At 50.2% G+C, this 18,869-nt stretch overlaps 6 protein-coding genes across 6 annotated transcripts; 2 read left to right on the forward strand and 4 right to left on the reverse strand.

Moving 5' to 3' along the window:
* Positions 1-501: 501 nt before the first annotated feature.
* On the reverse strand, positions 502-2,404 carry EJ05DRAFT_513211 (uncharacterized protein). The gene is made up of 4 exons (XM_033748412.1): positions 1,963-2,404; positions 1,885-1,914; positions 1,614-1,836; positions 502-1,566 (listed from the first exon to the last, which is right to left on the reverse strand). Exons 1-4 carry the CDS (start codon positions 2,116-2,118, stop codon positions 767-769), a joined length of 1,209 nt encoding a protein of 402 aa, XP_033598188.1. The 5' UTR covers positions 2,119-2,404; the 3' UTR covers positions 502-766.
* Positions 2,405-4,516: 2,112 nt separating this feature from the next.
* Positions 4,517-6,692, forward strand: EJ05DRAFT_478703 (Di-copper centre-containing protein). Its single transcript, XM_033744519.1, has 4 exons — positions 4,517-4,957; positions 5,018-5,134; positions 5,496-6,073; positions 6,123-6,692. The coding sequence occupies exons 1-4, from the start codon at positions 4,695-4,697 to the stop codon at positions 6,407-6,409; spliced, it is 1,245 nt and encodes a 414-aa protein (XP_033598189.1). The 5' UTR covers positions 4,517-4,694; the 3' UTR covers positions 6,410-6,692.
* A 745-nt stretch (positions 6,693-7,437) lies between these two features.
* EJ05DRAFT_113787 (uncharacterized protein) lies at positions 7,438-10,192 on the reverse strand. Its single transcript, XM_033739015.1, has 2 exons — positions 9,946-10,192; positions 7,438-9,736 (listed from the first exon to the last, which is right to left on the reverse strand). The coding sequence occupies exons 1-2, from the start codon at positions 9,986-9,988 to the stop codon at positions 7,584-7,586; spliced, it is 2,196 nt and encodes a 731-aa protein (XP_033598190.1). The 5' UTR covers positions 9,989-10,192; the 3' UTR covers positions 7,438-7,583.
* A 97-nt stretch (positions 10,193-10,289) lies between these two features.
* Positions 10,290-13,014, reverse strand: EJ05DRAFT_113767 (uncharacterized protein). The gene is made up of 3 exons (XM_033739014.1): positions 12,690-13,014; positions 12,263-12,637; positions 10,290-12,216 (listed from the first exon to the last, which is right to left on the reverse strand). The coding sequence occupies exons 1-3, from the start codon at positions 12,920-12,922 to the stop codon at positions 10,398-10,400; spliced, it is 2,427 nt and encodes an 808-aa protein (XP_033598191.1). The 5' UTR covers positions 12,923-13,014; the 3' UTR covers positions 10,290-10,397.
* A 256-nt stretch (positions 13,015-13,270) lies between these two features.
* EJ05DRAFT_455570 (uncharacterized protein) lies at positions 13,271-14,438 on the forward strand. The gene is made up of 2 exons (XM_033742477.1): positions 13,271-13,484; positions 13,543-14,438. Exons 1-2 carry the CDS (start codon positions 13,341-13,343, stop codon positions 14,263-14,265), a joined length of 867 nt encoding a protein of 288 aa, XP_033598192.1. The 5' UTR covers positions 13,271-13,340; the 3' UTR covers positions 14,266-14,438.
* Positions 14,439-14,661: 223 nt separating this feature from the next.
* EJ05DRAFT_113861 (uncharacterized protein) lies at positions 14,662-17,843 on the reverse strand. The gene is made up of 3 exons (XM_033739016.1): positions 17,375-17,843; positions 17,228-17,323; positions 14,662-17,174 (listed from the first exon to the last, which is right to left on the reverse strand). The coding sequence occupies exons 1-3, from the start codon at positions 17,603-17,605 to the stop codon at positions 14,808-14,810; spliced, it is 2,694 nt and encodes an 897-aa protein (XP_033598193.1). The 5' UTR covers positions 17,606-17,843; the 3' UTR covers positions 14,662-14,807.
* Between the last annotated feature and the right edge of the window lie 1,026 nt (positions 17,844-18,869).

Raw genomic sequence — 18,869 nt, forward strand, 5'->3', positions numbered from 1 at the left:
TGGTTTGTGTTTAAGCAATCGTCACGATGCATACCAGTCGTTGAGATGTCGAGAAACCTTCTTACAGGACTTGATTCGGGAGACGAATTTTGAGACGGAACTAGTCGTAGTGGTGAAGGTGCGCGATGTTGACAGTGCCGTACGGCGTACTTCTTGCACCCTTGCTGGAGTATTGACTCCACAGAACTCGATAATCGGGGTGTATGCTAATACTGCTCTAACATTAAGGGTGAGGTGGGTAAGGCGTGTTTCCCTACAAAACATGAGATGTTATTGCAACGGGATCAATGATTCATGGTGTGAACACGACTAACGAACAGCACTCCTAGAGTCGAAGCTGCACGGCCTGTGGAGGGTTTATGTTCAGGTTCGAAGGCCACATCCTGGTGATCGAACACGCAAAGTGCAGAGACAAGCTGGCCAAGATAACCATCTGAGTTCTTTCAAGAACACCAGCTTATGCTACTTAGGTATTTCACCTTTATTTACTTCGAGATCCAAGTCCTGTGATTGCCTCTTTTATAGTGGCTCTATTGTATGACATACATCTCGCATGCATCGTTAAGGGACTGCCCTCCATGATTTCATACATCAAGACAAAGTAAAAGTCTATGTCGTGAGCCCATCCTCGAGCTCTGGAAAAGATATCCGATGATCCGACCACCATGAAGCGGGTCTTATCAGGATCATGTCATACTTGGTATCATCCATAAATGTATTGATACAATCAAAAGCAGTGCATACGAGACAATACCTGTCTGAGTCCTCAAACCCTCTCTTCAGCTTTAACGCCCTTCTCCACATCCACATAATTTATTGTCGTCGCCACCGTCTTCACGATGCCATTTCTTCCCGCGTCCATGTTTAGACTTTCATCACTCAGACGACTGTCCCCGTCGCTCCCAGAGACGTTCCCCTTTATTCGTGTCATCATGTGCACTTCGTCGCCTACACCTTTACCAAACTCCTCCTCTGTTGTACTTGCCCCTTGCGACCGTGGCATCGCGGGTGCAAAAGCTGAAAAGCGGTTCCCTTGACTGCGCTGGTTCTGGCTACCCCGTCCATAATTTTGACTATGCTGAATATAACCGCTGGCGCGCAAGCCGCGGCTGCCGGTGCCGTACCCGGAGAGCTGCAGGGCGTGACGGAACAGAGGCTTGAAGCAGGGAAGATTTGCGGCGACGATGCCGACGCAGGTCTCGACCATGACCCAGAGGGTGATGTTGCGTGAGTCCCAGAGGAAGTCGCCCATTTTACCATAATTTGAAAGGTAGCTGGCCTTGACAATGCCAGCGGCGGCGGCAAAGATGCCAAGGCCGAGAATGCAGATGATAGACGACTTGGTGCGCTTGTTGACTTGTATGGTGGCGAGCATGGGGATTGGGAGGATGATGGAGAAGAGAAAGTCGGTGAAGATGTTGAAAGTCGTGTTCATGAAGCCGAGTGCTCGTAGCGTGGTAGGGGGGAAACAGGTGGTCTTTACGGTGGGGTCCCAGAGAACGCGTGGATTGGTACACTGGAAGATTACGGTAAAGGTGCAGACGATGGTATACATGATCAAGAAGACTGGGACTAGTTAGCTGGTGGATTGAGGGATGAACGGAGGTCGGTACCAGTAAAGCCCCATATAATCTTGCGGTAAATGGGCTGGACTGCGATTCGGAGAAGGAAGAGCCCCACGGAGATCTTGACGAGGGCAATAGTCCACAGAGACAGCGGTTGGGTGACAAAGTTCAATTGGAGCCCCTTTGATATGACCGCAGGATCGAGGCAATGCTGATGTTGGCCAGTTCCATACATTACTTCGGCTATTATGAGACCTTGGAACACAAGAGTCTTCGCTAGGTTAGCATAATCATGTGTTGTGATGAAAAAGAGACTTACAAGTAGCATGGCAGCATACATCGTGTAGTCCTAGTTCTTGTCAGTTGCAAACCATGCAGATAAATTGGACAAAAATACATCTCGTCCTACGTTGCGGGTCATCACCATCCGCACGTAGATCCGTAGTAGTGTCGTAATAAGAGCTGTGAGAGATACAGCCAAGGTGGCCGCAAGAATGTGGCCTCCTTCATTCTCACACGGGCCTGTGACCATGCTGGCCTGTCTGGAATTCATGGTGGGCAAAGGTCGTGAATCCCCTCCGGTCGACGTAGTAACGGCAATATGTGATTGTTGGTTATTATAGCTGTCGTGGCCGTTCGGGAGTGTCGGATCGGCTCCAGGTCCATACCATACAAGCTCGTGCCTCCTGTTCTTCAGATATTTGGAAGATCATCACAGGGTGGTGGTAGATCAAGGCGATGGTTCTTCTTGTAGAATAGCAAATAAGCTAAAAGACGACATGCTTTGCGGCGTCAGGGGTCGTAGGAGTCAGGAACGAGATTGAAGTTGCGCTTTACAGGAGATGGCTCGGATATGAATTACGCATAAGGCAGGCAGCAAAACAAAGGACAGTGCGAGCGAAAAGCTTGTTAGTCTACGGGAGACGGGCGGCACTGAATATTGTGCCGAGCCAATGCGATTCGTGAACTACTGATGGGGACCAAGTACCAAACTGTCCAAATCACACCAACCACGCTGATGTCAGGGCGTAATTTCTCCTCGTCTCTGATTCAATTGCCTAACTGAATGAGTGTTGGGCACTCTGACGAGCCACGAGTCACGATTCGGTGATGTGCGAGGCCATATGTGCATTTAACCTTCAAGCGTTCGTATGACGTATGCAACATCGCTTGCACGGCGAGCTTGGCCGATGGGAGACTAAGCTGGACACCAACACGAGGTAAAACGGTAGACTTACACGGCAGATTTGCAAGTGGAATCAATGAGCACAAGTTGTACTGAGCCCTCCATTGAGCAAGCCTGAGGGAAGTGCAAAAGCACCCGCACGGTGCGCAGCCAGGAGGATTTTAGCCGTCCTGGGGCAGCCGGGCACTGACTATCTTGAATGTTAGATGGTAGATGGTAGAAGCGTATCGCACGTGGAAGTCAGAATAGCTGGCAGGGACGCGAAAGCCACGCAAAAGACGCAATGTGACATTCCGTGGACTAACAATGATCTGCGTGGACTTGTCAGATTTTTATCTTCTTGCAGCTCGTTACGCCGATTGGCGATGCTGGGTTACGGCAACATAAACATAGATGCTGTTGAAATGCTGCCAAAAGCAGACCGGAACAGGGTATCATAGCTCGCGGGTACTGAGCCTGATCGGGACTAGTTATGCTAGCGTCGGCGTGCAAGGAAGCGCCGTCCAAACTTTAAATGCAGCGCAGACCTGCTTCTGCTTCAGATCCTGCTCCCGCTCCTGCTCCTTCCCGCATGCGCCACGACCGACTTGTGTTCCTTAGTGACATGGACAGGCTGTGTGCCTTTCGTCAAGACATGCATTCGTCTGACGCCACTCAAACTTGGTATGTACCATGTGGTGGCCGTGCCGTGCCGTCCTATCGGACTATGTTTGCCATGGGCTTCAAGGACTTGCAGGTATAAATGCCTCTTCAGTTCCTATAATCGTTGATGCCTCTGTCAAAAAAACAGAGACGTGGACATGATAGTCGAGGCTGGTGTCGTGATGGTACATACTTCCATGGCCATGAAGAATTTCTATGCAAGAGCGGTCTTGAGTAACATATTGTAACACGTAATATGGAGTGATGTGGCGCGGACGGCAGCTGCAGCCCATTTTCTCTTTCACTTGCCCAGGCTTTTTCTCTCCTCCTTCAACATGAATCAGAAGACATTTCATCTCAACACTTTGTGGTGGCTTAAGTCTCGGTGCAACATTTGATGATTCATGCCTCACGATATTACTTTTACGGATGTCCGGATGGCGGAGTCAATATCTTCAAAATGCCACCACCTCTATGCTTTCCAGGCTCCTGGATTCTATGTGGCTTACCGTCCGTGCGGCTGGAGGCGAGCCTACGGCCCACGCGACGCCACTATGTTGACTGGTTCTGATTGATATACTAGTATTTAGAATCGGCAACTTGGACAGCCCAGTGCTGATTTGGCTAGCGTCTCCTTTCCGAAATAGGAAGATCTTCACCATATTCACTGAAGACGTGCAGCTGAACGGTTCAAAACCTGGCACTGTCTCAAACAGAAAACGATCGAGGAATTGCGCACTTCACTGCTGCATGCAGCTCGCAATAGTTGAGATTGGGCAGGTCTCCTTCTACTATGTTAGAGAAGCATTCTAGGGCTTCCATTTTGTGTTAATCCTTGGCTTGGGTACGCTAAACAGAATGCATTACAGCGCATCTAGTCGAAGCGCTAGAAGCAATTGGAATACACTTGAGCGCCCTGCGTCAAGGCTCCTCGGTATTCCCTTGAACGCCACATTCAGATTCGGGTTGTAGCCGGTAACCGGTAGATTCGAACAGCGTCTTTACCCTTGTATTTTGTACCCTTGAAAGCAGGGGCCCAGCAGTCTGAAGTGCTATCTGTGCTACGATTCATCAACATCGAGCCGCTTGCCACATGTGTGCCACCATATCTTACTCAGTGTTACCTAGTCCTGTCCATGAATCCGTATATAATCCACGTGGATGCAGATCAGCAATCCCAAATCCCTGTTTCTTGGGAATCTAGCAGCAGCAGCTTTTCCTGTGGTTTCGCATACATATAGCCTACCAAGCATCACATTCCTGCCTTCGCCTTCACATCTAGTCCCGTCAATTCGATAATCATGAAACTCTACGGTCTCGGCGCTGGAATCCTACTGGCTTGCGCCGTAACCAGCCGAGCCGCACCAATTGATGAACCTGTCACAACAGACACTACCCCAGCTTCTGACATTGATGCCGCTAGTCAACAGATTGAAGCTCTCCTGGCACAGAGTAAAGAAGTTACGGAAAGCTCATTGTCAGACGCATCAACAAAAAGGAGGCGGGAGGACTACGATGGGCAACAAAAGTGCTCACTGAAAAACTTATTGATTCGAACAGAATGGTCAGTTCGGCGACGGCCACGTTGCAAATCTGTCCCGAATTCAGCTGACATCTCCTGCAGGAGCGCCCTTTCTTCTAAGGAGAAGAAGTCATACATCAGTGCAGTACGCTGCCTACAGTCAAAGCCTGCCCGCACGCCTTCCACTGTCGCCCCAGGCGCAAAGACACGTTACGATGAGTATGTTTCTTTCTCCATTTTCTCGACTTGTCACTGGCAAAGTCAACTCATTCCTGTTATAAAGTTTCCCCTCCTGACGATCCCTCCCTGCACTATCGGTCACATTCTCACTTCCTTTCATCACCACTGCCCAATGTTAGTCCTTCTGAGGCAGTCTGAGCAAGTCTTCTCTATGGCCATCATAAGCCAGAGCTCGTTCATGCCTCGATCTTCAGCACTTGAAGATCTTCACACAACATAGCCATCCACGATTTCTATAGGCTTAGTATAGCCAGCCCATCATCCCTCCCAGTTCCCCTTTCTAATCTTGACTCGAAACCACAACTTGTCATCCCGTCCCCCACTGACCAACGTCCTGCAGCTTCGTCGCCACCCACATAGACCAAACCCTCACCATCCACTACACCGGCAACTTCCTCACCTGGCACCGCTTCTACACCTGGGTGTACGAGCGCGCCCTCCGCGAAGAATGCGGCTACACAGGCACCCAGCCATACTGGGACTGGAGCCGCAGCGCAAAGTCAGGCCTCACCGCGCACCCCCTTTTCGACGGCTCCGCAACCTCCATGTCCGGCAACGGCGCACACATCGACCAGACCAATGGTTCGATCGTGCTCAGCGGTGCCGGCCTGCCCTCGCTGTACCTGCCCGTGGGTAATGGTGGCGGGTGTGTGTCCGGCCCGTTCAAGGACTACAAGGTCAACCTGGGCCCGGCGTCGCTGGCGCTGAGCGACGGGTCGACGTTGGCGGTCGAGAACCCTAAGGCGTATAATCCACGGTGTCTGAAGCGCGACCTGACGGACGCGATCAACCAGCGCTATGCGAATGCGTCGAGCGTGGTGAATCTGATTCTGCGGAACGACGATATAGCTAGCTTTCAGCTGAAGATGCAGGGCGTGCCTGGCACCGGTGAAATTGGCGTGCACGGCGGTGGGCATTGTAAGTATCTTTCTCTGTCCTTTCTTTACGAACCCGCTAACCTCTGCAGATTCTTTGGGTGGTGACCCTGGCCGCGACGTCTTCGTCTCGCCTGGCGACCCGGCATTCTTCTTCCACCATGCCATGATTGACCGCACATACTGGATGTGGCAACTGTTGTCACCTAAGACACGTACGCACGCCATTGCTGGCACAAACACCTTCTTCAATATGCCTCCGAGTGCGGATACCACTCTGGACGATATTATTGACTTGGGCTACGTAACTGATGATCAGCCGACCATTGAGAGTCTGGGAAGTACAATTGAAGGACCGTTTTGCTACATTTACATCTAGAATCTCCAGAGATGAGAGGTAGGGGAGATTGTATGGATCAATTGCATGTATGAATTGCATGAATGCATTGCATAAGAATTGCATTGTTGAGCGAGTGGAGGAAATGCATCTAACTTCATGACCATAGATGTACATATATAGTAGACACAGGGTACATAATCTAATGTCTTTTTCTTGTCATGTCTTCTCATAGATTCTTTGCAGACTTGGTGTAGTAGACGTAGACTTCCGTACATGTACATGCGATCTATAGTAGCTTGATCTAGCCTATGTCCTGGAAGAGCATATATGGTTAATACAAGGCTAGAAAAGATCAATAACATAGATCTATTACCTACTAAGACTTGCATTATAAGACTATATCTTCAACATCCTAACATACATAAATCTCTCTTCTTGGCATATAAATCCATACAAGATCTGAAAAGCGACTAGCTAGAATACATTTTATGAACTTTACTCTCCTTGAGCATCTATTCTGCATAAAGCTTCATTAATATACTTTTAGACCTCTTGACCTATTTTTAATACTCTGCTAAATTCAATATCTAGAGTCTAAACTACTTACGCTATCTTCTTCTAAAGTAAGCCGTGGAATAATAAACCGAGAGTCAGCTTGGTAAATTTGCGGAGTTCTACACCTATGTGTATATTACTAACAGTATCCCTTGGACTTATATTTTAGAAGTCACAGCGAGATAGATACTCAATAGACAAGAATGCCTGCCCATTGACACCACGTAGAACGACACACCCAATGCAAACACCGGAATCACAGAACGGAACTACTTGGACCCGGCTGCGAATTATAGACAAGTACGTTCGACCGGTTTATACTGCATTACTGGAGCACACTTGGCTCTACCTAGTACTCGGATCGTAATAATACAAAACGTGAAGTATACCAAAACGCCATGCCGCACGCTAATCTATGTATGCTTCCAAAAAAACGATGGTGGTTTAGACGGCCGCTGCTATGCCACATAGTGTTACAATGATACATCCACCAATCCACAAACGCCTTACTAATAATAATGAATGGAACACGCGCCGCCGCATGTCTCTTATTTACACTTCGTCTTACTTTTCCTTCATACACGAACGATATCGCCGTTCTTCTTCTTGAATAGATTTTTACTTTCATTCATTTCATATGTCGGCTTGCCTCTTCTTCTCAATGCCCACCATTCGACAAGATCTTCCGATTTTTCTTCAACATAGCCGACAATTGTTTTTCGTGTCTTTCCAACTCTTTCCGTGATTCATGATATTGTCTCTCTACCTCTTCGAATGTCATGCCATGAGTCATGAACGCAGTCCTGAAGTCGCCTGCTGCGATACTTCGGATAAGGTGGCCATCCAGCAGCTCACTGGCCTCCTCAAGCGGAAGTGAAATGCCGGGAATGCCTGCTGTGGTGACCTGAGGCGGGTTCTGTGTCTGGCGGGACATATACCCTGCAGTGGCGGTGGGATCCGTGGGTATCACCCATTGATTTATATAGCTCGCCGCATCATCGAAGGGAGCACACTTCACAGAATTGTTGCCGCCATTGGTGTTATTTTGGTGATCTGCAACATTCCTAGCGTTCTGCAGACCTGCCGCGAAGCTCGGTAGTGCTGTGGGGTACATTTTCTTGGGATCGCGCGTACTTTGATGACGGTATTTGCCGGGCCCAAGAGTCGCTTTAATTCTAGCATCCAACTCGAGAAAGAATTCTTCCATTGACGGAGGGAGTCCATGAAGCACGCCTTGATCAACCACGAGACACCGCGAAGAGTCGCGGCCATCATGACCTCCAAGTTGGACTGGAACATCTTTAGCAATGTTTTCGAGATCATTCGGGGTGAATGGAATGGGCTTCTCTAAGTTGTCTAGATCAGCGGGGGTGACTTCGCCTTTCGGATATGCTGAAGGACCTTTGAAAAAGGCTGTGTCCATCATATCTTCCAGCTTCGCAAGGATATCCACCGGCGAGGGAACATGCTCCTCTACAGGCTCAGGCTCAGCCACCATGCTCTCTTCCAGTATCGGTAATGCCTTGGCCTGTGGGCTAGGTGGCCGGGACTGTTCTTTGCTGTTGAACCCAACTTTTAAGGCAGGTGACGCGGGGCGGCTGGCCTCTCTCTCTTTGGATGCCACAGCCGCAGCTGGCGTCTTCGATGGCTTCTTTGCTTTCTTCTTACGCCCAATGATAGGCTCTTGCATGACATCGTCGACCGACTTCGCACTGACGGCCTCTTCAACCTTCTCGGCAGTCTTCTGCTTCCCCCTTTCCTGTCTCTCCTTCTTTACTTGACTCTTAGTCTTCGTCCTTACTGTAGCAACTTTCGACTTTGCATTAGGCGGCGGAGAGCTGGCGCGAGATACAGACGTAGACGCTAAGGAAGCGACATCTGATACATCGAAACTATGTGGGGTCCCAGGAATGTTGATCGAAGCAATACTGGCCTGTCTTGAGGCTAACCGGCCAGTCGGTAACTGCGGAAGGACATTGGATACTGATGATGATGCAGATATCGGTACTGGGGTCTCTGTTCTAGGTGTCTGCACAACTCGAAGGACTTTTGAGGGGGCCTTCTTTACAGGAGATCCAGTTGAAGCAGTTGTGGTAGCAGGAGTATGTGGTACAGAATTGGGGACCAATTTGTAAGGTTTTTTCTCAGCCTCGGCTGTAGCAGTCGCAGCAGGAATATCGAGTTTGCCCGGCGGTTGTCGTTTGGTCGAAGACGTAGGCTGCTTCCCGCCCTTGCCATTGTCTGGTGTAGCATCTGGTTTCTTTGACGCATACACTGTCTGGGGAATCTCTGTCTTCTTTGGCGTGGCAGGTTGCTGGACGGCGCGAGTAGCTGTCGGTGTCGCACTTACTGAAGCGATGGATTTTGCGTTGGCTGTTGAATTCTTCCTCGTCGTAGGCTTTGAGGCTTTCTTAGCTTCCACATCCGCAGTTTCAGGCACTGCAATCGCCGAGACTGCAGTTTTCACGTCTATCTCAGGGGTTTGGTGGTTGATGGGCGTCTTAGCAGGAATCTCTTCCTTCTTTTCAAGTGAGTCGCGATCATACAGGGGCTTGGCGGAATCTGCGATATCAATAGCTTTATGTGGAGTGGGTTGAAGAGGTAAGGCTGGCTTGATAGGTGTCATGACGCGAGGCGTCCCTATTCTCGAAACAGGCTTTGAGCTGACGGAGCCCTCAAACCCTGGTGGTACGCTAGGCGTTCCTCTGCGGGACACATAAAGATCGGGATTGATTGCCGCTGCTGCTGGCGAGAATGGATCATCGGATGAAATATTTCGTGAATGTGATATCGGTTGGTCAACATTAGTCCCTATGGTACAAATGGTCAGCAATCTTAGCCTACAGAATCGTAGCCAGTGTGTTGTAAAATAGTGAAATGTCTAAAAACGAAACGGGAGTGGTGATCCAGGATACATTGTTGACAAATATATGGGCGCAATGGAGGGCTTTCGGGTTGCTACATGCACCACCACAATTAGACATCTGGAATCGGTCTATGTCACAGAAAATGAACAATACCTGCAAAGCCATCAATCGTTGTGCGATTTGAAAAGCATGCCATCTCTAATAGATAGCAAGGAAGGGATTTACGTACATGTATGATGGCCAGGACGACGAAGATGAGGGAGACTGGCGCGTACTTCCGTAATGTTGAGGCAGGGGCGCAGTGCGAAATAATCGGTATAGAAACAAAGATTTGAGGAAACACCGAATCTCGATGAGTTGCTGCGCAATGCCGGTATTTTAAAGACCATCTTCAATGAAGTTGAACCCCACGAGAACTCCAAACGTAGACCCAAGAATTTCAAGTTCTTGGCGAACGCTGATGCTTCCCTTCATCCTGCCGCGATGATTGTGCAAAAAGAAACGCCAGCAAAGCCCGCCCGCGATTGCCCACATGTGTGTAAAAGAAAATATGACCATCAAGAAAAAACAAAGTTATACGTGCAAATGGGTTGGGTGCAGAGTCTTCACCATCGGTTGTTGTTGTACCCGCCAGGAAAACCGGCGTTGAACCCACCTTGGCCTTGACCTCCATAAATACCTTGCCCGCCCATGGGCCCACCACCATGTTGCAATCTTGCCTGCAAAATACTTGGGTCGGAAACATCGACTAGACCACCTCCCCCAGAAGAGGAAGTGTTAGCATGTCTATGTTTCTTCGACTTTTTCTTTTGCTTCTGTGGACCGGCGTCTTGATATGCACCAGGCTGAGGTCCATATGGATAGTTGTGTAGGCCAGGGGCAGGGGCAGGTGTAGAGGAGGTCGAGGAGTGGGATTGAAGAAAAGAAGGAAACATAGACTCACGCTTACCAGCATCAGCTCCGTGGCCGTCGGCTCTTTGTCCGCGCAATAGACGTTGCATCATCTCTTCGTTAGTGTTGTTTCTGCCTGTCGCATTGGCTCCATAGCCCAGACCGCCCGTTGCAAACCCGTGTCCTTGGCCGAACATACCTCCGCCACTGACTGGTGGAGTTCCAGTCGTCTTCAGGCCTGGAGGCGGGCCTTGAACGCTACCAGTGTAATATGAATGATTACCAAGATGACCATTACCACCCTGGTGGCTGAAAGGGCCGGAATTCTGTGGTGGTAACATAGCGTTCTGTTGGTTCATGAACTTCTGGTTTGGAACAGGCTTGACTGCAGTCGATGCTGTGCCAGATTCGTTCGCGAACGAGAACTTTGAAGTTTGTCTCGCATGACTCGGAGCGGAACCCGAAGACAGTCCATGGCTTAACTGCTGAGCTTGCTGATTGTTCTGGAAGCTGTTGAGAAGATTCGAGGCATTCGGATTGTCTTTGTATCGCTGCATCAATAGCTGTTGCTGATTCTGCTGAGCGTTCATACCGCGTCCACTGAAACCGAAAGAGCTTGATTCATCTCCAAGTGATAAGTTCTGGCCAAGCCCTGATGGCAAAGGTGGTGGTCCAATAGCGTGCTGAGAGCGAACGAACGCTGTATTGGGCTGTTCTTCCGGCTCGCCACCTAGCTGCAGACTTCCAGATGCCGGGTCATCCTCCGCGTCTACAGCCTCCGCGGTATCAGGGACTGTAGCTTGCCCAACCGCTTGAGCCTGTTCTTCTTTTAACTTGGCCTCTTTTTCTCTTCTTATTCTAAGCTTCTCGCCACCGTATGGGTCAAGCAGCATAGGCATGTTATCAAGTTTTGCTTGATCTCTTTCCGAAAGGTTAGCCATGGAGAAATTATTTTCCCATGGCAATGAGAGGATTTTGAGGAAATTTTCCAGATGTTCCATCCGGTTTGGCTTAGTCGGTTGTGATGACGGAGAAGAAGAAGACGATGATTGGGGTGCTTCTGGAGACGGTGGTTGTGTTGGACGTTGTGAAGTAGTATTTACTTGCTTGAGGGTCGCAGGCTCGGACTTATGAACCTCAGATTGGGTTGGGGCTGAATGCGAAACAGCGGGGCTGGCTTCTGAACTCGTGGTCGCTCGGCTTGTCCTGCGATCTTGAGGTAATTGTACAGGTTTGCTGCCCCAACTAGCGGAAGAAGGCAAGGCAGAACCATCTACGCTGTGGCTACCTTCACTGCTTTCGTCTCTTTGCATTGGCGTGGCTGCTGCGATTGGAGCCTGTTGTACAGGTGCGGGTTGAGGGTTCATTGAATTATGTGGATGATTTGATTGACTGATATTGAGTGCAGACAGATCTTGTCGCGTGAACCGGTCACCCTCGTCTCCAGGTTCGTGCAGGAACATACAGCTCTTATTATTGCAGGTCTCATTGCGCAAATAAGCCGAGCAGTACTTGGTCGTGCCGTGTTGAGCCCTAGACTGATCAGAATGCTACACTTCATTTATGCATGTGTACGAACCGTAGAGTCCTTTCACCATTCGCGGATCCGTCGACACAATCGATACAAGCTTGCGCATCTTCTTTCCGCGCGAATGTCACATACACTCCGACAGATTGGTGATGATGTGATGTGTCTTTGGCTTTGCTGACGACAATCTTAATGATCTTTCCGTACTGTCCAAAGTAGTCTGGGCCGCGTAGGGTCTCCAGTAGCTTGCTCTCTTGCGTGGTGGGTGAAAGACCAGTCACATAAACTAGATTCTTTTGAACGACGCGTAGGCCAGCAAGGTGCTTCCGACCGAGTGTGTCTGCTTCACGCCTTTGAGCTTCTTTTTGTTTAGCAACAGCAGTTCTCTTTTGTCTCTGGGCTTGTCTCTTATGGTAGTCTGCGGCTCTGTAAAGTGTCAGCTCCATGTATCTAGACGAGCAATGATGACTGCACATACTCTTCGGGCGTAGGCTTGACCATCACGATATTCTTGTCTTCATAAACACGTCGACATGCAGGACACAATCCGTTCATGTTCGTCTTGATGTTGTGATGACAGAACCGACATATTTGATACCCACAAGGACACGGTCTAAAGCCCCTGTCGTCTAGGTCTAGCTCCTCGACGCAAAGAGGACATACCTCCTCTTCGTCATCATCGATGAGTTGATCCATTTGTATACGTGACATTACGGGCTGCTGAAGGTGGGTGCGACAAGCGGAAGTGTAGTTCTGAGGAAAAGGTGTCGTGGCGGACCATATGAAGCGAAGCTTTGCTCACGAGCTAGTGGCAAAAGTACGGTTGCAGGGCGTGAAGGAGTGATCCTGATAGAGAGAGCCCAGCTAGCGAGATATATTAACGAGGTGAAGAGGATTAGAATGGGATGGGACAGGGTGGCTGAAATAAAATCGAGATGAAGGGTTTGTACAGGACCGCGAAAGTAGGTGTACAAGGAAAGCGCGACGAGCCGGCTGGGGCTACACGTGACCCTGAAACAGTGGATACCTCCATCCCTCTCTAGGTCGTCACCACCACCTCTGAAGTGTCAAAGCCATCGTTGAAGCCATTGACCTTTCCACGGTGTCTCTCCGATCGTATACAGCTACCATGGCTCTCCGACTATCTACAGCGAGGCCACTCGCATCAGCTGTGCGCTCTGCCTCGACGCGGACAGCCGCGAGGGCGTTTACGGCGTCGGCCTCACAATCTAAAGAACTCGCTGCCAACGCCAAAGACCTTGAAAACATGAGGGTACGCCTCCGTACCCCCTCCCAAACCTCAAAGATCAGCTAACCCTTCCATCTCCCAGTTCGCCCCTCGACCCGCGACAACCCAACTCAAAGTCCCAGTCCTCAACCCGGTCGACAAATACGCCTCCACCAACGCCCAGCTCCACACGTACGGCCAATATCTTCTCTCCTGCCTGCCCGCCTACATTCAACAATTTAGCGTGTGGAAAGACGAGCTGACGCTCTACATCCCGCCGCAAGCTGTCATTCCGACATTTCAATTTCTCAAGAACCATACCCAGTGCGAGTATACCCAGATCAGCGACATCACGGCCGTGGACTACCCTACCAAAGACCAGCGCTTTGAAGTCGTCTACAACATGCTATCTGTGCGACACAACAGCCGCATCCGCGTCAAGACGTACGCGGACGAATCGACCCCGGTACCCTCACTCTGTGGCTTGTACGATGGCGCGAACTGGTATGAGCGCGAGGTCTACGATCTCTTTGGCGTTTTCTTCTCGGGGCACCCGGATCTGCGGCGTATCATGACGGATTACGGTTTCGATGGGCATCCGCTGCGCAAAGACTTCCCGATGACTGGATATACGGAAATTCGCTGGGATGAGGAGAAGAAGAGGATAGTAGTTGAACCGCTCGAAATGACACAGGCGTACCGCAACTTCCGTGGTGGTTCAACGGCTTGGGAACCTGTAGGGCCGGGCGAGGACAGGAAACCCGATGCATTCAAGCTGCCTACGCCTAAGCCGGAGCCCCCCAAGGAAGAAGAGAAGAAGAAGTAGATTGGCACATGTAAGACAGGGGTTGTATATAAATGTATACCAGATTCAACGTGCATTTCATATGTCTAAGGTTCGCTTCTTACTGCTCTAAAATCTATCGTGAAGCCTTTGTACGTTTCAACTCGCGCAGCGGCGCAGTAGATAGACACGCATATCCCACCAGTATACCTCTGTGCAAGACTTCTCTCATTCCGACGGCCTCTGTCCTTGTCAGTGCAATTTGACATTGATCCCTGTGCCTGAGAGCCCATTCCGGTACGCCATCTACGCAAAATACATAAATCTGTGCGAAAAGCAAAACCAAGATACTGCGTGCGAGGCCAGAAGCATTTTAAGCTCTCTGGCTGTGCTACGTTGATGCAGAACGCTGAGAACAGACAGCAAAAAGTGCGAAGAATCGTGAATTTGAAAATGTTTCGTTTGCGTTTTGTTTTGTGGTATGCACGGCCCTTCGATGCGCGATTCTTTGAAGATTCTTGATCGTCTTTTAAGCCCAATATATAGTCCTCGTTCGACCAGAGAACTCTTGACCCCCATCACATTTATAGCCATGGCGATCTCGTCGTTGACCCCCCACGTCTTCGATCAAGTCCCGCAGTGCCACTAGCTGTACCACCTCTTCCTTCTTCAACACTTCTCCTCGTCGCGTTCCCGATTTCACTCATGTCGAACAACAACGGCTCGTCGTCATCCAACGCATGCCCGGCACGTGAACTGAAGCTGTAACGACTACTCCGTGTTGTAACTCCACGCGTGTAGCTTCCCCTACTGCGTAGCGCTGGACCGGTACGATGCTCGGTTTCGCCGTCTTGACTCGTAGGTAGAACGACGTTACGTGGGACTGTGCGTTCGTCACTCGCGTCAGCGCTTGCTTGGTGCGCTGCCGCCGGGCTGGATTCATGATGTTGGAGAAGTTCGCTGAGGCTGAGATGAGGCCCTTCTTCAGCGGGCACGCTGGCGCTGCGTAGGCCGTAAATGTCCGCGTCGTCTTCGAGCGTGCGCTGTTGTTGAGCTGCAGAGCTAGAGCGGCGTATATAGGGCCAAGCGCGAGGCGAAGTTGGGATGTCGATGGCTTCGGACGCACCAGGCGGCGGATCAGCTTCCTCTTCTGGTCGGGATGTAGATGGATTGATTGGTCGGGGGATGACACGGCCTCGTGAGCGGGAGCGGTGGGGCTGGTCGTAGTCGGCGACACTGTTAGCAGATAATCGAGAGGGTATGGCGGGTGTATGAGGGGTGTGCGGCGAGATCGGTTTCCCAGGTGATGAGGAAGTTGACACGGAGGTACCTGCGATCATTGGAGGGACAGAAGACAGTTGTCGGCTTGACGATGATGATGACCTGTGAAGGAGGAGTGACGAGGACATTGAGTCCGAGAGCACAGCATTCGAGTCGCGCATTTTCTGATAGGTTGACAATGCGGCAGTGGTCCTACGCATTGCTGCGTCGCGAGATGCCGAGTCACGACGATTGAAGCTTCGTAGGTCTTTCTTGGAATCAAGAAGTTTGAGAAAATCGGATATGTTCTCATCATCTGTTTGCATGGACCCAGAGCTTCCACCTTCACCCTCATTCATCATACTGGATCCAGGCTGGGCGGACGAAACACTGGCTTTCCCGCTGCTGATGTTATCATCTTCAGTCTTCGAGCCGCCGCCAGATGAGAACTTGCTTCTTCGATGTCCGAAACTGCTACTATATCTGTTTATTGGTGCTGGTTTTGGGGATCCTGATGCTGACGATGCGATGGCGGTTTCATTTGGTAGTGACGGCGTTCTAAGCGCGGTCTGGGGCAACGCAGTGAGGGATGTCCTGTTTCTTGGTTGAGTGTACGGCGCAGCACTCGTCCCTCGACCTACTGAACTGCTAGGCGAATGGAGCACAGGGGTACCGATGGCAGGCGAGGACGATAGAGATCCTGCCTTGAAGGCCTGGAATGATACTGAGGGTCGGCGAGTTCCAACCCCGCCCGCCCGTAGGGATGATCTCCGCTCTGGACCTGGATGGAGGGTTGTGGGTTCTCTCGGTGAAGCCTCTACGGGCGACCTCGAAGGCTGATCTCTAACAGCCCGAAGAGCGGATATTGGGCTTGAGCCAGCAGGACCAACCTGATGGAACGTGGACATGCTTCCATAAGCCTGGCTGCGATCTGGCTGATCTTGTTGATTAGCTCGGTTCACAGGTAAAGAGCCAGGTACGGCGCTTTGCTCGTTGCCGGCGTGTCCCAGTGAAGGCTTGAAGTAGTTATCGTCCAGACCCATGAACTGTGAGCTCAGGAGTGATTCCTGATCGTCAACACGTAAATCGCAGTCCACCCTAAATACCACGGAAATGCTCAAGGGTCCAATAGGGGAGTTTGAGGGCGCGAATGTTTGTGTCTCAACAACAGGCTCAGATGTTTCATAAAGAGGGATATGCAGAGTGTCTCGCCTCGGATGCTTAAAGATATCGTTGGATATCCGGTACCGTAGCTTGAGCCCGCCATGAGCACCAGCTTGTCTCTTAAAATATTTGTATGCCGGAAGCATATGTGTCACCGTGAACAATGATCTGAACAAGACAACTGCCTTTTTGTAGACATTCGGCAAAGGATCCCTGAGAGATGCTGGGGACGCAGTCTCCTTATCCTTTACCTCAACGATCCATCGCTCCAAGAGAAGCTGTGTCACTCTTTCGTTCCGTTTAGGCAACGGTGAATGCGGAGACATGGGTTGATTGAGCATCTCTCCTACGTTCCATCGTTTTCCTCGATCATCATTTGCTACGAGTATTTGTTTGTTGCCAAGGTCTTTCAAATCGACATAGGTCTCGATGCAAAGCCGAGGAGGGAGCTCGTTTAGGATGTCCAGGCCTTTCCAGTCTGCCAGACTCTCAGAAAGAGCGTCAGTGTCATCGACAACGATGTTGAACTACGCAGATGTTAGATTTAAGTACTCGATGGACTTAAATAGAGCGCACTGACCCATTTGTTCTGTTTTACGTTGCCATCCTGGTTCATACTCTGGGGTAGCACTGCTCTAGCAGACACTATTAGTAAGGCTGCTTTATTAAAGAACTGCTGTATGCAAGTTAGTTAAAGGTCAGTCATGGACAGCATGGCATAGTCTACCTGGATGACTTGTCTGACCCTGGTGAGATCCTTCTTTTCATTCTCCGAGAGTCTATCACCAGTCTCGTCTGAGCGTATATCTTCATCATCGTCTCTATTTGGGTATGGTGAATGTTCGGTAGGAGACATGTTATGATTTGTATCCCTTGGATTGTTGGTCCTGGTAGGGTTGGTTTGTGGATTGGTCGCAGCCGAAGCTGACCTCGGTGGATGTCGAGGTTGCTGATGCATGGTGGGACGATAACAATGAAGTTGTATGGCAGAGCTATCGAACCGGTGTGAAATGATATGTCTCGTTGTGTATTGTGAATGGTTATGGTCGTAGTATCAAATAAGCGATAGGCAAACGTCCAGACACTCCATGACGAGCTGCGAGGACGAGTGGAGGACACAAGAAGGTATGCAATCAGCACAGGTACTGTGGAGGAGTAGCAGAAGATGCAAATATGGCAGAGCTGGCGATTACGAGCTCAGGCAGCAGCAACGACAGGCGTCTGATGAAGCTGTAGGGATGCCTCAGGACTCGGAGATAAGGGTGGAGCTATGGCAGAGAGGCGGGTAGAAGAGGGCAGTCGAACAGGACAAGCTGCCTAGATGAGAGTCAGTGATGAAAGTTGAGTGAGTAGAGAGGAGTGAAAGAGCATACAAGGTGGAGTGAGCAAGCGTGGAGATTAGGAGGTAGACATGGTGGTGGTGGTGGTGGTGTTGGTAGTGAGGATGGTGGTGTGCGCCGGGCAGGTGACTCTAAGAATGACGCTGGTGGATGGGAGCTCACGCGGAAGATGTCCAGATGGTGATGGCGACGGCGACGCAGCACGAGCTTCGAGGTGAAGACGGCTACTACAACATACCCACGGCGGCGAAAGGGAGTAGGATGCGGAGGCACTGCAAGCCCGACGAGATGGCGATGCAGTCGGAGGAGGCGAAGGAGGCTTTGTTGATGTTAAGAGTTGCTACCCATGGCTAATCAATGGATGGATGGTTGATGGTCCATGGATGGATGAATGGATCCGTGCATTGGGTCCATGCACTGTTTTTGACCGGAAGCTTGTAAAACGAGCTTAATACCTAATAGTATTAGTGCCACCAACCCATCACTTAGTCGAGGCTGGAACTGCTGCACCGGCACTACTAATCCCTCAGTTCAGTGGATATTAGTCTTATGTATTATATACACAGTTGCAGTCCATCATTCCATGGCCATTCCAATGGATATGATATATACAGCAACACTCCTTCTTTAGATCTGGCCATTTGCCAACCTTATCTTGTTTATTGCTTCCACGGAGCCCCTACCAAGCCCCTACTCATTGTGTCTTCCGATACAATTTACTGGTCGTTAGCAAGATAGTAGAGCCCATCATCAGTCTACCATGTGCCGTCCTTAATTAGCACGCGTCATGTTCTGATCAACAGAGAACTTGAGTGTAGATAACCTAAATGTACGTAATCTTAGAGCGTGCTAGATTTAGATACTAAAGAGAGAACATTTAGC

The sequence above is a fragment of the Pseudovirgaria hyperparasitica genome (genome assembly GCF_010093815.1).
Source record: "Pseudovirgaria hyperparasitica strain CBS 121739 unplaced genomic scaffold EJ05scaffold_13, whole genome shotgun sequence".
NCBI classification, from domain to species: Eukaryota; Fungi; Ascomycota; class Dothideomycetes; order Acrospermales; family Acrospermaceae; genus Pseudovirgaria; species Pseudovirgaria hyperparasitica.

Coding starts and splice junctions, on each gene's coding strand:
- EJ05DRAFT_113787 (XM_033739015.1), bottom strand. CDS start 9,988: ATGGCATGCTTTTCAAATCGCACAACGATTGATGGCTTTGCAG. Junction 9,737..9,945: donor AACGATTGATGGCTTTGCAG/GTATTGTTCATT, acceptor TTTGTACCATAG/GGACTAATGTTGACCAACCG.
- EJ05DRAFT_513211 (XM_033748412.1), bottom strand. CDS start 2,118: ATGAATTCCAGACAGGCCAGCATGGTCACAGGCCCGTGTGAGAATGAA. Junction 1,837..1,884: donor TGTATGCTGCCATGCTACTT/GTAAGTCTCTTT, acceptor AACCTAGCGAAG/ACTCTTGTGTTCCAAGGTCT. Junction 1,567..1,613: donor GATTATATGGGGCTTTACTG/GTACCGACCTCC, acceptor AACTAGTCCCAG/TCTTCTTGATCATGTATACC.
- EJ05DRAFT_113767 (XM_033739014.1), bottom strand. CDS start 12,922: ATGTCACGTATACAAATGGATCAACTCATCGATGATGACGAAGAGGAG. Junction 12,638..12,689: donor GTCAAGCCTACGCCCGAAGA/GTATGTGCAGTC, acceptor GACACTTTACAG/AGCCGCAGACTACCATAAGA. Junction 12,217..12,262: donor AATGGTGAAAGGACTCTACG/GTTCGTACACAT, acceptor TGATCAGTCTAG/GGCTCAACACGGCACGACCA.
- EJ05DRAFT_478703 (XM_033744519.1), top strand. CDS start 4,695: ATGAAACTCTACGGTCTCGGCGCTGGAATCCTACTGGCTTGCGCCGTA. Junction 4,958..5,017: donor TTATTGATTCGAACAGAATG/GTCAGTTCGGCG, acceptor CATCTCCTGCAG/GAGCGCCCTTTCTTCTAAGG. Junction 6,074..6,122: donor CGTGCACGGCGGTGGGCATT/GTAAGTATCTTT, acceptor TAACCTCTGCAG/ATTCTTTGGGTGGTGACCCT.
- EJ05DRAFT_113861 (XM_033739016.1), bottom strand. CDS start 17,605: ATGCATCAGCAACCTCGACATCCACCGAGGTCAGCTTCGGCTGCGACC. Junction 17,324..17,374: donor GGGTCAGACAAGTCATCCAG/GTAGACTATGCC, acceptor ACTTGCATACAG/CAGTTCTTTAATAAAGCAGC. Junction 17,175..17,227: donor ACGTAAAACAGAACAAATGG/GTCAGTGCGCTC, acceptor ACATCTGCGTAG/TTCAACATCGTTGTCGATGA.
- EJ05DRAFT_455570 (XM_033742477.1), top strand. CDS start 13,341: ATGGCTCTCCGACTATCTACAGCGAGGCCACTCGCATCAGCTGTGCGC. Junction 13,485..13,542: donor AAGACCTTGAAAACATGAGG/GTACGCCTCCGT, acceptor TCCATCTCCCAG/TTCGCCCCTCGACCCGCGAC.